Genomic DNA, 17,327 nt, shown 5'->3' with positions numbered 1-17,327 from the left:
ATGATCAAGGTTGATCTTGTTACCAGGGGCTGGACAGTGGATGATTTTTTCCATGACAAGTTGTAAATCCTCAGGAAGAAGTGGAAGAGGCTCATAAACGGTACCCAGGAAACTGGAACTGTACAGTGATGATGATGATGATGATGATGCTAATGAGTAAGGTTCTAAAGGAGAGGGCGTATACGTCACTGCTAAAACCCCAATTACAGTATGGTTCTAGTGTATGGGATCCTTACCAGGATTGCTTGATATGAGAACTGGAAAAGATTCAGAGGAAAGCACCATGATTTATTCTGGGTGATTTCCAACCAAAGAGTAGAGTTATGAAAATGTTGCCAAGTTTTTGCTCGTGGCTTTATGTTGCGCTGACAGGTCTTATGGCGATGAAGAGATGGGAAAGGCCTAGGAATGTGAAGGAAGCAACCATGGCCTTAATTAAAGAACAGCCATTTGCCTGGTGTGAAAATGGGAAACCACGGAAAACCATTTTCAGGACTGCCGACAGTGGAGTTCGAACCCACTGTCTCCCGGATGCAAGCTCACAGCCGTGCACCCGTAACCTCACGGCCAACTCACCCAGTGTTGCCAAGTTTGGGCTGGGAAGACTTGGGAGCAAAGAGACAAGCTGCTCAACTAAGTGTAATGTTTTGAGCTGTCAGTGGAGAGAGAGGTTGGAATGACATTAGTAGACAAATAAGTTTGTATGAAGTTTTAAAAGCAGGAAAGATCATAAAACGAAGATAAAGTTAGAATCAAAAGGAAAAAATTGGAGCAAATAATATTTGTTTATAGGAAGAGCAGTTTATTAGGGTTTGGAATAATTTCTCAAGGGAAATGTTTGATACATTTCAAACTTCTCTGAACATTAGATAAAGAACTGCCACCTGGGTGACAACCCTAAATGCAGATCATTGATTGATTGATTGATTGATTGATTGATTGATTGATTGATTGATTTATTGATTGATTGATCTGGCATAATTATATTTAACCTACAATTATTTGGAAGAAAGAAGCTTTCTAATGGTGAAAGAATTACTGAAATCGGTTGAGTGGTTCCCAAGGTTCCAAGGTTACCTTTCATATACAAACAAACTTCCAGACACATCCTCTCTCTGTATAATATTAATATAGATAATGCAAAACTATCACTCTAACCATAACAGGCACAAGACGTCAAGTGTTCTTGTCCCAGAAATCAGTTGCTAAAGATAGCTGAATATAATGAGCTGAAAGCATTCTGATGAGGTGATTTATTTACTGTAGTGAAGTCCTTATCTTTCGTGGATGTGAAATATTTATTTTCTGCATTTCAGATTTTCTTGAAGGTTGTGGAAACCAGTGTTGTGCCCAAGGATGCACCTGAACTTGATGGTCATATTAAAGGTAAGTTAATTCGATGGACAAAATTTTTACACAGGGTACCGGTACGTAAGGTAAATATTTGACATTAGAGGCGATAAGAAAAGACGATCATATTTGATGAATAACAAAATTTATTGATGCAAAACTTAGTACTCGGATACGGTAATGGTTAGAATACAGTAATATTCACTGTTACGTGCCTTTAGCTGCATCACATCATCAAGGCAGAACCAAAAGCATTGACATGCACAAATTGCTAAGTCCTTATTGATGTTGGACATAACTTGAGTAAAGACAGCTTTTATGGAATTTATCCAATTATGGGAATGTTGATTAGTTTCCCATTCAACAACTGCTCGCATGTAATAAACTAGGGGATTTAGGTCTAGCAAGTTGGGTTGTTGCATGTTTGGTGTGATGTGCTCAGGCAGATTGACTATCATCCAGTCTTGTATCATCATAGCATTGTGTGCTGATGCAGAGGTCTGTTGAAACCCATACATCTTTCCATTGGGAACAGTGTTTATTCAGTTCTCCACAACTACCTCTAAGACCTTAATGTAGCTGGCATGTTTCACCCAAAAGCCCTGTGGAAGGAAGTGGGATGGCATGATGTGTCCTTTGCTGCTCACTCTCCTAAAACCATGACAGTTGCAGAACACTTAGAAAACTAGGTGTGCATAACATGGGTGACACCAGAAGGATCTGCACATAATCAACTGTCATTTCTCCTGTTCATCTCCTTACACTGATAAAAATAATCAGCCACACAAAAACAGTACTGATGCCAGTCAACAGGCAAGCCCTACAGGTTAACATCCAACTGGGCAGCAAAAAACTAGAAAACATCAACCATTTTCAATATCTTGGTAGTATTGTAACTAATGATGCAAAGTCCTCTGCTGAAATCACTTAATTCTAAATATTATATAGGCCAGTCTGAGTGGCTTAGATGGTTGAGGTGCTGCTTGGCAGGTTAACAATCCTGGCTTATCCTGGTGGTATTTGAAGGTGCTCAAATACGTCAGCCTCGTGTCCGTAGATTTACTGGCACATTAAAGAACTCCTGTGGGACTAAATTCCAGCACCTCGACGTCTCCGAAAACCGTAAAAGTAGTTAGTGGGACATAAAGCCAATAACATTAAGCATTGTGTACAAATGATCTGGAAACTTTCAAAACTTGTAAAACATATACAATCTCACTATTGCTCTGGCATACAAGTATCTCAACAGTCACAACATGCTTTTTTCATATCTAGAATTGGCTAAAATAATAATAATAATAATAATAATAATAATAATAATAATAATAATAATAATAATGCCTCAGCTACCACGGGTAGGCATTAAATTTGACATTATTTGGGCTGCCTTTGCATCAATTTTTATACTCCACCTTACTCTACTAAAGCATAGCGTAAATCGGATCTCTGTTGCGGGATCTATCGTTGAATTTTAATTAATGTTGTTGGGTAAACACCAAATGTGTCACCAGATTTCTTTTACATACTGACATTGTATGATGTGGAGTATCAAATGGACTTTTTCGAACTCACAGTTTTGAGATCTGGAGGCTGACAGTCAACCACTGATCCACAGAGAGAGCTCTTGCATTGGCTGATAGTTTGATGCTCTGAAGGGATAAAAGTGCAGCAATTAAATGTCAAGACTGCCACCATTGGCCCCATTCCTTAAAAGAACTATGGTTATGAAACAAGAAGTAAATAAGGAAAACATTTAATAGGGGTAGTTTCTAGTATTTGGGAGATAGTGCAGTGTAATTGTTCTGTGCTCTCAAAGGTTTTATCCCCTGTGGGTGGGGGCAGTACAGTAACACTCATGGAATCCCCTGCCTGTCGTAAGAGGCAATTAAAGGGGGCCCCAGGTGATCTTAACTTGGGAGCGTAGGTTGACAACCATGGGGACTTTAGCTGAGTCCTAGTCATTGTTTCCAGTTGTCAGGCTCCTCACTTTCACCTACCCTATCCAACCTCCCTTGGGGTAATGAAATACTCCTTTTGTATACTTAGTGAGATAGCTGTTTTCAATACGGAACAAGGGCGAGAGTAATGGTTTGTAATGCATACATTTTGCGTCATGTCTGTACGGGTACAGTGAAAAGATATAGGCTATCTACTGTTTCTAAAGATGAGAATATTAAAAGGCGTGAAAGAAAGAGAGAAAAAATATGAAAACCTTTTCCACTGGAGCATATTAAATAACAACGGTGCATTAAAAGGTGTGTAAAACACCAGAGAAAAGATATAAAACATTTGCATTGAGGTCCATAAAAGTATCAGAGCATCATTTGCAGATCACACTCTTTCTAAAACAAATCTCAGCTGAAGCCTAATATCACAAATATAAAGATAGGAACTTTCCACCTAATACATTAATACACAATACACAAATGACAGGCCAAGACAGCAAGTAAGCAACACACATATTGAGCTTTAAAACACGTTCCATAGACATTCTCTAACAGTAAAATTCTTTTCTTTTTTCCACCTAGATTATGTGACATAATGTAACGGAATGAGAGTATGAAGAGAGAAACATTCGCACCTTAGTTAATGGAACATCAAACCCAACAACTTGACCGTGAGCTAAGCTTAAGAAGACTTTAAATTCATTGTTAAAAACACACGACTCGCGTCTACTTCATCGCACAAGCTCATCAACATACATCATTATTCAATACCAAATCTACTGATGCAGATTTTGAAAAGTACAGTACCATATAACTCAACACTAAGATATTTTTAATTTGAAATAAGTACCGGTATGTTAACATTACAACAATGGATTGAATGAATGAGTATATGCATGACCGTCAAGAACAGTGTCTTAATGGACGGGTGAACATAGTAGACTGTCAAAGCTACTCTTTCAAGTACATTTTATCACAACACATCATTGTATTTTAGCATTAGTCATTTGCAGTTAGTATAAGTAATGTTTTAATAACTCAACATTAAGATGTTTTTAAATTAAAATAAGTGTGTCAACATTGCAACACTAGTTTGAATAAATGAGTATCTGAGTGAACATCAAGATCAGTGTAATAACGAACTGGTGAACATTTTAGACTTTCAAAACTACTCTTTCAAATATACAGTATTTTATTACCACAACACATCATTATAAGTTAGCATCAGTCATTCATAATCAAGATAAGTAATGTTTTAGCATTGTATGTTGTTATTATTAAGATGATATATTGATAAGGTGGAAAGTTCCTATCTTTATGTTTGTGGACCAGTAGGTTATTAAACATTGTTTGCTGATCACACTCTTCGACCTTGAATTATTTGGAAGTTAAACTCGGCCATATGCAAGAGGATTACTTTGACCGTCATCTCGAATGCAACAACACTTCGATCGACTCGAGTCGAGACTCGAAGGTGCGAGTTTCAACATACACACCACCGTTGAAAGATGTGAATGCCTGTTCACTTCCTGGATTTTAATTTTATCTTCATTAGTAAGGGATATCACAACTTTTTCACTATCCATAACTGGGCTACACAATAATATGACCACGCTAGTCAACTTCACACGATTATGTTCCTCATCCGTACGTACACTATCACGCAACAAATTTTCGCTACCCTTCACTGTATCACTCAACGCAGAATAAATTTCTAACTTCTGAATGGAATGTGAAATACAAGCACAATCAGGCTTTCTAGGTTATTCAGCAATATCAATGAAAAACAGAGAGCAAAATTGAACTTTTCTGAGGCTAACGGCTTCCTTCGTGAAGGTGTAATTTACCCTGTTAAGTTCAGGAATTCAAGGCCATTTCTTGTTTTCGCTCAACTTTCTCCGACCAGCCTCCTGTGGCGAGGGCTCTAATCTGTGATGGAAATCTGTTCCTTTCACAGGGGATGACAAAGAACAATTTCAGTGCTAGGAAAAATGTGATCATACTAATGTGATCATAATAGTGAAAATCTGTGGCACGATAAACAAGATATTTTTTAATGTAGATTTAATACGACATGAATCGGTACTTCGAATTTATGATGTGCTAAGCAAGAAATCGTTTTAATGAGGAAATTCCTAACGAGGCTTCATTGTATTTTCTCCTGTGTGGTTAAATTTTGGAAAGGCTCTTCCCATGTAAATTTATAGCGAAAAGGTTATCATTACTCTACTGGTGCTTGAAATACAGTATATTTTTACGATGTATATAAGGTTAGTTTAGATGATGCTGTTTGAATAAGAAAACTAAAATGTTTGCCACAGAAGCCACTGGGGTGATACTACTCAAATTTTCCATAATGAAATTTAACATGAGCGTTCATATTGTCTCGGAATTATAAAAAAAAAAGCTGTAGTATATAAATCTGCGAAAATGCAAGTTTTGAACAAACTGATTGCCATTTCATACCAATTTTTATGTGTGTGGGGTTCCCGCACTAGGGCCTACCCGACTTTTTTTTTTTTTTCTTCCAAAAATCGGATATAACGACTATCCGCTATAGCGAGTAAAGTTTTCGCCGTTATGAATTTTCGCTATAATGGACATATACTGTAACATCTTTTGTTAAAAAAAAGTTAACCTTTTGCTTCTTGGTCTTGTATTTAATGACCTCGTAATGGTTGAGTTTTCCTGTAGGTGTAAGATTGCCATAATTATCTTCCACAAAAGTAGGGAGGAAGTACGTATACATCGCTAAAATCAGTGGATAATCGACAAAATAGCTTTATTTAAAGCAAACTTAATATAATGACACTGGTAATAAAAACTATTTCATACCAAATACGTACATCCGTTTATCATAATATGGTTCTTATATTTACAACAGTTAAGGATTCTTACTGATTTGTCTGGCCGGTCCAGTCCCCATTGGTAATAGAGTAGACCATACAGCCAGCTGCTCTACGCCGAGTGTCGAGTGGCGAGAAATAACTCGACCCCCTAAGAGGACCAATGGCTTCAGGTGGATGAATTCTTTTAAGTGGGGTGATGTTCCCCTTCTCTGTATCGTTCCAATTTTCGTATATGTACCGCCGAAGCAGGTTCGATTCCTGGCCAGGTCAGGGATTTTTACCTGGACCTGAGGGCTGGTTCGAGGTCCACTCAGCCTACGTGATTAGAATTGAGGAGCTATCTAATGGTGAGATAGCGGCCCCGGTCTAGAAAGCCAAGAATAATGGCCGAGAGGATTCGTCGTGCTGACCACACGACACCTCGTAATATGCAGGCCTTCGGGCTGAGCAGCGATCGCTTGGTAGGCCAAGGCCCTTCAAGGACTGTAGTGCCATCAGGTTTGGTTTGGTTTGGTTTTTTTTATGTTCCCCTTAGTGTAGGAAATGACACTGGAACTCATCAAGCAGCGTTTGTCTTCAGGTTAGGGTCAGCTGCAGAGGCGCCTGTACTCCATATTAGGAGCAGCCTCATCACGTGCTGGTAGCAGCTCTAAAATATTATCATAATAACAGCCTAAAAATCAGTGCAAATATAGTGCAGTCTTGGAAAATGCTAGGGTTTCCCGTGCAGGTGATGCGCAGTTCTTCAGGTACTTGGGGAACTGTGACAAATGGGAAACCAGTTACACAATATAGCCCTGACAGACAAGACTGAAGAGCCAATAGAGTTCATGAAAGAACATCCTTTATATAACCATCCTTGGTCTTAGTGAAACAAAATGGAGAAGAGGGAAAATAAATCTGAAGGAAGGGTATAGGCTGTTTTATGGTGGACGACAGGATGCAGTAAACAGAGTAGGAATGATCATTAGAAAGGATGTCCTGGAATATGTGGAGGAGGTGAAGAAGATCATGACAGAATGATCATAGCAAGGATACAGTTTGAGACAGGAACACAAGATCTGTTTTAAGTATATGCTCCACAAACTGGAAATAAACCGTAGATTTCAGAACAATTCCTTGAAGTGGAGAAATATATAGAAGACAAAGAATTAATTATAATGGGAGGTCTGAATGCATGAGTGGGAAGAGAAGAGGTTCTGGGGCTATATCAATATTAATGGACTTCTGCCAGAGGAACCAGCTAATAATAGGAAACACTTGGTTCAGGAAGAAAAATCGCCAGAAGATTACCAGGTATTGATGGAGAGACAGAAGAACCAAAATGTTGATTGATTACATATTAGTGGAAAAAGGACATTAAAAAGATCTTATGGATGTTACAGCTATGTTTGAGAAAGCCTTTGGGGGTGACCATAGAGCAGTGATACCAAATTTAAAAGTTGGCAAGATCATAAAACTGCAAGAAAAAAGAGAAAAAAGGTTAGGGTCTGGAGATTAAAGGAGAGGGAAGTTCAAGAAGAGTTCAGGAAAGAATCACAAAAACTGATACCAGAGACAGATATTAATCATCTTCAACAGGAATGGAATAATTTTAAGAATGCATGTGTAAGTTGTGCAGAGAAAACATGTGGCAGAACATCAGGAAAGGTAAGAAAGAGAGAGACAACCTGGTGGAATGATACAGTGAAAGATAAAGTAAAGGAAAAGAAAAAAACTTGGAAGGAATGGAAAACCCAAAAGACTGAAGAGAGTAGACCCAGATACATAAAAGTGAAAAGAGTTTGCAAAAAGGCAATAGCCAAAGAAAAGTTGGGAAACATTCACAAGGAAGTAAAGGAAGATTTCAGCTCAACTGTTAAACTGTGGGAAAAAAATAATTTAGAATGAAAAGAAACTGCAGGAATGAAACTGTGAACACAGGATTTGTGAAGAATAAAGGACGACTAATACTGACAAAACCAGAAGAAATAATGAACAGATGGAGAGAATATTTTAGTGAACTGCTGAATGTGAGAAACAGATATGAAGAGAATGTAGTCAGGCAAAAGCAATAGAAGAAGTAACAGAGAAGGAATAAGACATTACACTGACAGAGGGGGAATAGGCAGTTAAAAAGATAAAGATAGGAAAACCTGTGGAAATAAATGAAGAAGTCATATAAATTATTAAGGCTGCAGGACCAGCAGGACTCCTGTGGACTTAAATACTGAAGTGCATATGGAGTGAGAAAAGTGCCTGAGGATTGGGAAAAGGGGGTTAAAACACCAATTTTCAAGAAAGGAGATAAGATGTCCAGTAACTACTGAGGAATCATCATCCTCTCCCATGTTATTAAGATATTGGAAAGATTACGGAAAAGGTGGAAAGTGAGGTACAAGTGGAACAATTTAGGTTCAGAAATGGAAGGTCAACAGTAGAACCCATTTATGTTCTGAGACAGATCAAGGAAAGGAGCTGGGAATATGGGCAAGCATATAATAATGACTTGTATAGACTTATAAAAGGCATATGACAGTATCACCAGATCAAACGTTTGTGAAAACCTGACACAGAGGGACCTTGGCAAGTAACTAATAACAATGATAAAAGCAATATATGATAACTGATACAGCTGTGTGTAGACAACAGTGGATAGAACAGAGTAGTTTGGAATTGACAGTGGACTAATACAAAGGAGTGTGTTGTCACCTTTTCATAAATGGCAATGGATGACATCGTAAAGACAGCAAGGGAAAATTATAGAAGGGAAAGGATGAATGTAATGAGGTTTGCAGATGATGTGATTTGGGGAAAAGATGAGGAGGTACAAGAACAGCTGAATGTACTGAATGGAAGGATTGAACAATGAGGATTGAGGATCAATGTCGAGAAGAGTGAGATGGTAATGAGTAGAGGAAGTAAAGAAGGAAAAAGAGCAATCAAGAGACAAGAAAATGGAAATAGTAGAACACTTTAAATACTTGGGAAGTGAACTGACAGAAAATGGAAGACTGGATATGGAAATTAGTAGGAGTACTACTTAGTAGGGAGTGCCTTTTACCAGCAGGTACAGAGATTAATGTGGAATAAAGATGTACTGATGAAGACTAAAGAATAATGTTCAAGGGATGTTACCTATGCAGCAGAAACCTGGACAATGACTCAGAGATGAGAGTAGAGAGCAGGCAGCAGAAATTAAATTCCTGAGGAGTATGGTACAGAAGACAAGAAGGGATCGAGTGAGAAATGAAGACATATGAATGGAGCTAAATGTGGAAAAACTAAATGACAAACTGGAACAGAACAGATTGAGGTAGTTTGGACATATCAAGTGGATGAAAGAAGAAAGTCTGCCATGGCAAGTCCTGGAAAAACAGATGACAGGGAAGAGAGGACAAGGAAGACCAAGATTACGATGGTTGAACTCTGCGAAGAACAGCACGGGACAATGGAACCTGGACTGGAATGGCATGAGGAATGGCAGAAAGGCAGGATGATGTGGAGGGGAACCATCTTTGCCCCCACCCAGTGTCAGCTGGAAAAGGGAAATGATGATGATGATGATGATGATGAAGTATTTTTACTGATATAATATCAGTAATATTTTTCGGTAAGATGTGCTCTGTCAAAGGGCTTTGATTTTTCTCTCTGTACAGAAGTATATAAAATTCAGTGAAAGATACATGTGAAGTGTTATACTAAAAGTCAAGAATGGTCGTAATGTGTGAGAGAGTTAATCTATTCTATCGAAATACAATTCTGAATTACACACAGTGGAATCCACACATCAAAGAGGAAACAAAATCAGAAATGGTATTCTAAGCAGATCCAGCATTGGTATTTCTTACCATCTTTTGTATATCATCAGAGGTATTGCTCCAAGATGAACAAGAAAATTACTACTTGATGGCAGATGTTCGAATTGATTTCAGTATTATATCATAATACATGCCTAATGGATAAATGTAAACATCCCAGGACTTTTACAGGAATTTTACCATCTAGGACGATTTTTCCAGCCTTGAATCTGGGACAATCCTGGTTTTCTGGGACATATAGCAACCCTAAGTAGGTTGCTTGCCTCACCTGTCATTATAATATAAAGCAAAAGCTAAAAGGTTTCCACTTCTTCAGTACTATTTATTGTAACCTTAAAAAAGTTATATATATTTGATAATAATAATAATAATAATCGTATGGCCTCAGCTACCGTTTGCAGACATTTCGATTTGACGCCATCTGGCTGTCTGCTCGTCAATTTCGACGTTCCGGTTTACTCTGTCTGCCATCTAGCGGACCTAGAGTAAACCGGATCTCTCTTGGGCGTCTATGGCTGAGATTTAATTAATTTTGTCGGGTAAATACCAAATGTATCACCAGAGTTCTTTTACATGCCGACATCGTACGACATGGAGTGTCGAATGGACTTTTTTCCGCCCTTCAAAAATCCGACTACCTCTGCCGGGTTTGAACCCGCTATCTTGGGATCCGGAGGCCGACACTCTACCACGGATCCACAGAGGCAGCTTTATATATTTGATGAAACTAGTTTTGGTCTTGCTAGAGACCATTATCAGTCAAAATTATTAAAGTTAAGGCAAGACATGAATTATAGATAGATAAAATTTATGCAGCAAGTGTGTGTTGTTGATATTTAGTGCAAGACAAGTAAAGAGTTGAATGTTACCCAATCACACGTCTAGTGTAAGTTCTCAAAATTTCCTTCCAAGAGGGTTATCAATAGTGAGGTTGAATCCACCATCTCCTGAATATAAGCTGATTGTTACACAACCTGTGCTGCACAGCCAACTCGCTTGGCGAGTAATATCCTTTTCTGCCAGAGTATTAGTAAACTACAAGAAATGAGTTTCACCTTCACAATATACCATCAGGTTACCAAAACAATCCAAGTTTTACTTGTTACTATGTTGCTACCAATTGGAAATGACAGGTAATCATAGGTAATACATTTCACATTATTCCATTGATTGTTTTTTCCAGTGTTCACACCTGTTAATTCAGGCCTCAGCATTTACCTTTCTAGACATAGCTATTCCTTGTACCATCATTGGGCATTCCTTTGGAGTACACTGTCAGTTCAGAGCAAATATTTGCAGAGGAATTGTATAGGTAACTTACAATATCTTTTCTCAACTCTTGAACATTTCCAGTGTGTTATTGGAGTATTATCAGGGAATTAAATGGAGGAGGAACCCAGCACTGCAGTTGTAGGATTCAAGCCTGTGAAATGAAATTTCTTAGAACTGCCCTCCAAAAGACACGACTTGATCACGTGAAAAATGATCTAAACTAGGTCTAAATGCATCGATAGGGGAAAGACTTAGGTCATCTAGACTTAAATGGTTTGGGCATGTTAAACGAATGAATAGCACAAGGTTACCATGTGCTTATTTGGGAAAGAGAATAACAGGTAGAAGACCAGCTGGAAGACCAAGAAGAAGATGGAAGGACCAACTGAGGGAAGACATTGAGAGAAGAGGATGGAATTGGGAATCTGTCATGGACAACAAAATATTTTTTAATAGGCAACTTTGGAAGATGCTCGTTTTCAAACACCCTACCTGGCTCCCTGGAAGGGCAAACTGATGATGATTCACATGCATTGCATGCAGGTTCAGCTTTTGTACAAGTAATGATCATCTACAGTATGTGTAGGGATTGGCATAGATCATCTGCATTTTCTCAAAACATGAAGGCCCAAACCCTGGATTCATGGTACAGAATAGGCTGTCGTAACTTACTGTTCTTGCCCTTGTTTTAAGTACAGTAAACCCTCAGTATTTTGGATTATTGGGTGCTGTCAGTGGAGAGATGGCGTGGAATGACATTAGTAGACGAATAAGTTGGAATGGTGTCTTTAAAAGTAGGAAAGATTACAATATGAAGATAAAGTTGGAATTCAAGAGGACAAACTGGGGCAAATAAAGGGTCTTTATGTATGCTTGGCAGGGACTTTCTCGCTCGACCGTGGCCGCCAGTGATGGTTCAGTTGCTGGCTACCGCGCGTGTGTATGTACGGCAGAATAAGGTGTTCAAAATCATTATCATGCATTTTACTCACCATTTTTACAGTTTATGCTGAAAATGTTCTCCATGTGCTGCCAAATATAATCTGTATCTCCTAATGAAGTTTTCGGTTACTCTACCAAGTTTTTCAGCACTGGTGGAGGCAATTGCAGCTCTTATATTGTCTTTAAGTTCATCTAATGTGTGAGGGTTGTTCCCATAAACTACATTTTTTAACATTCCCCACAAATAAAAATCACATGCCGTTAAATCTGGGCTATGAGGGGGTCACAGATTTTTACTTATGATCCTTGTACCAAACACGCTTCAGTAAGGAGATAACAAACTTTACGTCTATTTTTATTGTTTACTGAACCTGTACGTTTGAATCTCTTGGCCAGTTGTTTTATTGTCCGATTGATAGGAATGGGTCTCCCTGGAAATTTCGTTCAAAACTTTTGTCTTGTCCTAGCGCATGATTTTCTGCATTTAATGTAAGTATTGTGCAGATATACACGTTCACGTTACGAATATCTCACATACATTACAGCACTATACACAATCGCAATAAAACACTATACAATACGACATACAGCACGCAGTAGCTTCATTGAACACCCTACATCTCAGAGCTCAGCTCTCAGCTACTGCAGGAAGTGCCGGAAACCGCGCGTGCCAGCGGCCGGTAGCGGCCTGTCATCGGCGGCTAAGGTTGAGCGAGAAAATCCCTGCCAAGCATAAATAAAGATCCCGTATTTATTTATAGGAAGGTGAGTTAGGGATTGGAATAACTTACCAAGGGAGATGTTCAATAAATTTCCAATTTCTTTGCAATCATTTAAGAAAAACCAGGAAAACAACAGATAGGGAATCTGCCATCTGGGCGACTGCCCTAAATGCAGATTGATTGATTGATTGATTGATTGATTGATTGATTGATTGATTGATTGATTGTTTGTTTGAAAGACCTGGTTTGAATTGGTGAAATTCCAAATTATAGAAATGTTTTCGAAAATAGTTTTGTCAACTTAAAATAAGGAATATAATATGGTAGTAATAATAATAATAATAATAATAAAAATAATAATAATAATAATAATAATAATAATAATAATAATAATAATAATGTTTACTGTTTTTATGTCCCACTACCTACTTTTGAAGGTGTTTGGAGATACCGAGGTGCCAGAAGTTTGTCCCACAGGAGCTCTTTTATCTGCCAGTAAATCTAGAATATAATATGGTATTACAGTGTATATATATGTAATGGTTAAACAAAAACTACATAATATTATTTGAAATACTGTACAGTACAACATATCTATATATATAAAACTAGCTGATGTACCCGTGCTTAGCTACAGAATTCTACATTGTATACAGAATTCTAGGTTAGGTGTGTACACGTTGTGAGCAAGATTGCCTTAAATTGTATAGCTCTTAACTTTACCCTAGAAACGCGACGGGAGGTCACCAAACATCTTTTCTCATATGAAGACAGGGAATTTTCACTGTAATGGTAGACCCATTTCATACCATCAGTCACAATCAGGTTGAGATGTTTTCATTATAATGCCTTTTTACATTCTCAGAAGGACTGTCTTAGTGGCTTTCCCAAATGAAATGAACATACAGTGACGTCAATAGGAATGCTTTCATATTATGAAATACTCGTTCAAATGAAACACCACACATTTTCTCACTTTTAACGAACAGGACTACGCTACCTATCTAACAGTCCAAAGTTCCAGACCTGTAATGACCAAACCGCAGACAGCCGTGATCTGTGAACACTCTTCGGCGGGTTGAGGGTCGAATAGTGGAGACTCCCAGGGCAAAAACTATGCCCAATTGCTATTCTGTTTCCTAGGAGTACCCGATGAGTCGGAAAATATCAATTCACTACACTGGCGGCGGAAAAATCTATCCGACTTGAAGGTAAATTTTTCCTCCAAGCCAGAAGAGAAACCCTAGAATTTAATAAAAGTGAAGAGAAAGAAACGGCTCTTTTCAGAGTTGAATTTTGAGTTATTTAGTGAATATTGTGGTGCTATAATTTGGAAAAGGCCTAAATTGTTATTCTAGACCAGGTCATACTACTACTACTACTACTACTACTACTACTACTACTACTACTACTACTACTACCACCACCACTAAGTTAGGCTCTACCTTAAATATGCACACTGCTCATTCAAAACAGCGCGTCAGAGTAGGGATCGAATAGCTGAAATACTATGATGATCCAGTGTGTTACGAACCAGCTGTATCAGAAAATGTATGAACTAGAGGAATGGCATGCTAAAGTAGAAAGTTTTCTAACTCCCCGGCTATTTCCCGCCCATATTCAGTCAGGCTGTTATACTCGGTATGCAGCAGTAATCCCATCTATCGGAGTTGAGAGGCAGCATAAGAGACAAAGAACATCACAATAAACAATGGTTAATGTAATGTTATTGCTGATCAATGTTATGCACTTTCGATATTATAGGCCTTCACATTTCATTTTATTCCCACTCTGAAGTACCACTCTTATCATACTCCGTACGGTAAAACTGAATAAAAGATAAATGATTGGAAATTGTATTCTCTATAACTTTTTATATAGTACTTTTCGATAGGACCAATAACGTTGGTATTTAAAAATTACATTTTAGGCGCCTTCCCCTAAACTACAATTTCATCCAGGATGAATAAAATTGTTTATAGCTTAGACTGTAGGTTCTTATTCCCCTACTCTATATACCGATTTTCATTAAATTCTGATAACCCATTTTCTCTTGGCTCGGCATTGATATGGACTTAGCAACAAAATTACAAATTCATGAATGTCTGTGTTATCACAGCCATTATGGTAAAAATGTATAAGACATAAATGGTCAGAAATTTAATTCTCTATAACTTTGGTTATGTAGTATTTATCGATACGACAATTAATAATATAAATATTTGAGAATTACATTTAGGACTTCCCCTAAACTACCATTTCACTCAGCATAAATAGAATTACTTATAGCTTAAATTGTAGTGGCTCATTCTCCAACTTTGCATACCAATTTTCAATGAAATAGGGCCACTAATAACGTAAGTATTTAAAAATTAAATTTTGGCCTTCCCCTAAACTACCATTTCACTCAGTGTGAATAAAATTATTCATAGGCTAGATTCTAGCAACGTATTCCCAGACTTTGCATACCACTTTTTATGAAGATAGGACTAAAAACATAAATATTTGAAAATTAAATTTTAGACCTTCCCCTAAACTACCATTTCTGTCAGCATGAATAAAATTATTTATGGCCTAGATTGTAGCGACTTATTCCCCGACAGTGACTGACGCATCACTAGAAAATGGCCAAAGTGAATGTAATGAAAATCTATACAATCTATCCAACTAGAGGGAAGAATATTCTGGATGTGGTGCTGGTAAAACCAGATGAGCTCTATAGAGAAACCGAAGTAATAGATGGTATTAGTGATCACTAAGCTGTTTTTGTGGTAATTAAAAATAAATGTGAAAGAAAGGAAGAGATAAAAATTAGGACTGTTAGGCAGTACCATATGGCTGATAAAACCGACATGAGGGAGTTTTTAATAAGTAACTATGATCAGTGGAAAACAGTAAATAAAAATGTAAACCGACTCTGGGATGGGTTTAAAGCAATTGTTGAGGAATGTGAAAATAGGTTTGTACCTTTAAAGGTGGTAAGGAATGGTAAAGATCCACTATATTATAACGGGGAAGTAAAGAGACTAAGAAGAGGTGCAGGTTGGAAAGAAATAAGGTTAGAAATGGCTGTGGAAGTAAGGAGAAATTGAAGGAACTTACTAGGAAATTGAATCTAGCAAAGAAGTCAGCTAAGGATAACATGATGGCAAGCATAATTGATGGCCATACTAATTTTAGTGAAAAATGGAAGAGTTTGTATAGGTACTTTAAGGCAGAAACAGGTTCCAAGAAGGACATTCCAGGAATCATTAATGAACAAGGGGAGTGTGTATACGAGGATCTTCAAAAGGCAGAAGTATTCAGTCAGCAGTATGTAAAGATTGTTGGTTACAAGGATAAGGTGCAGATAGAGGAGGTGACTAATACTAAAGAAGTATTAAAATTTACCTATGACAGCAATGACATTTACAGTAAGATACAAATGTTGAAAACTAGAAAAGCAGCTGGAATTGATAAGGTTTCGGAGGATATACGAAAGACAATGGGTTGGGATATAGTACAATATCTGAAGTACTTGTTTGATTATTGTTTGTATGAAGGCACTTTACCAAATGAATAGAGTGTTGCTATAGTAGCCCCTGTGTATAGAGGAAAGGGTGATAGACATAAAGCTGAAAATTACAGGCCAGTCAGTTTGACATGCATTGCATGTAAGCTTTGGGAAAGCATTCTTTCTGATTATATAAGACATGTTTGCAAATTTAATAACTGGTTTGATAGAAGGCAGTTTAGGTTTAGGAAAGGTTATTCCACTGAAGCCCAGCAGATATCTTGGATTCAGGAGGTCAATTGGACTGTATCGCGATTGACCTATCTAAGATCATGGGAGACTACTGGCAAAAATGAGTGCAATTGGACTTGACAAAAGAGTGACTGAATGGGTGGCTCTGTTTCTAGAAAATAGAACTCAGAGAATTAGGGTAGGTGAAGCTTTATCTATCCCTGTAAAAATTAAGAGGGGAATTCCTCAAGGCAGTATTATTGGACCTTTATGTTTTCTTATATATATCAATGATATGTGTAAAGAAGTGGAATCGAAGATAAGGCTTTTCGCAGATGATGTTATTATGTACAGAGTAATAATTATGTTACAAGATTGTGAGCAACTGCAAAATGACCTCGATAATCTTGTGAGATGGACGGTAGGCAATGGTATGATGATAAACGGGGATAAAAGTCAGGTTGTGAGTTTCACAAATAGGAAAAGTCCTCTCAGTTTTAATTACTGCGTTGATGGGGTTAAATTTCCCTTTGGGGATCATTGTAAATACCTAGGTATTAATATAAGGAAAGATCTTCATTGGGGTAATCACATAAATATGATTGTAAATAAAGGTTACAGATCTCTGCACATGGTTATGAGAGTATTTAGGGGTTGTAGTAAGGATGTAAAGGAGAGAGTTTATTTGTCTCTGGTGAGACCCCAACTAGAGTATGGTTCCA

The 17,327-nt window shown here is 37.7% G+C and overlaps 1 protein-coding gene across 1 annotated transcript in view; it reads left to right on the top strand.

Annotated features, from left to right (window-relative positions):
* LOC136874341 (phospholipid-transporting ATPase ABCA1-like) overlaps positions 1-17,327 on the top strand; it is a 372,334-nt gene that overhangs the window by 225,715 nt on the left and 129,292 nt on the right. Inside the window, 1 exon segment of the mRNA XM_068227760.1 lies at positions 1,317-1,386. Within this exon segment, the coding sequence (XP_068083861.1) occupies positions 1,317-1,386 (70 nt within the window).

Source organism: Anabrus simplex, chromosome 5 (genome assembly GCF_040414725.1).
Source record: "Anabrus simplex isolate iqAnaSimp1 chromosome 5, ASM4041472v1, whole genome shotgun sequence".
Taxonomy (NCBI): domain Eukaryota; kingdom Metazoa; phylum Arthropoda; class Insecta; order Orthoptera; family Tettigoniidae; genus Anabrus; species Anabrus simplex.
The sequence above is the reverse complement of the archived record's forward strand: the minus strand, read 5'-3'. Positions and strand labels throughout refer to the sequence as shown.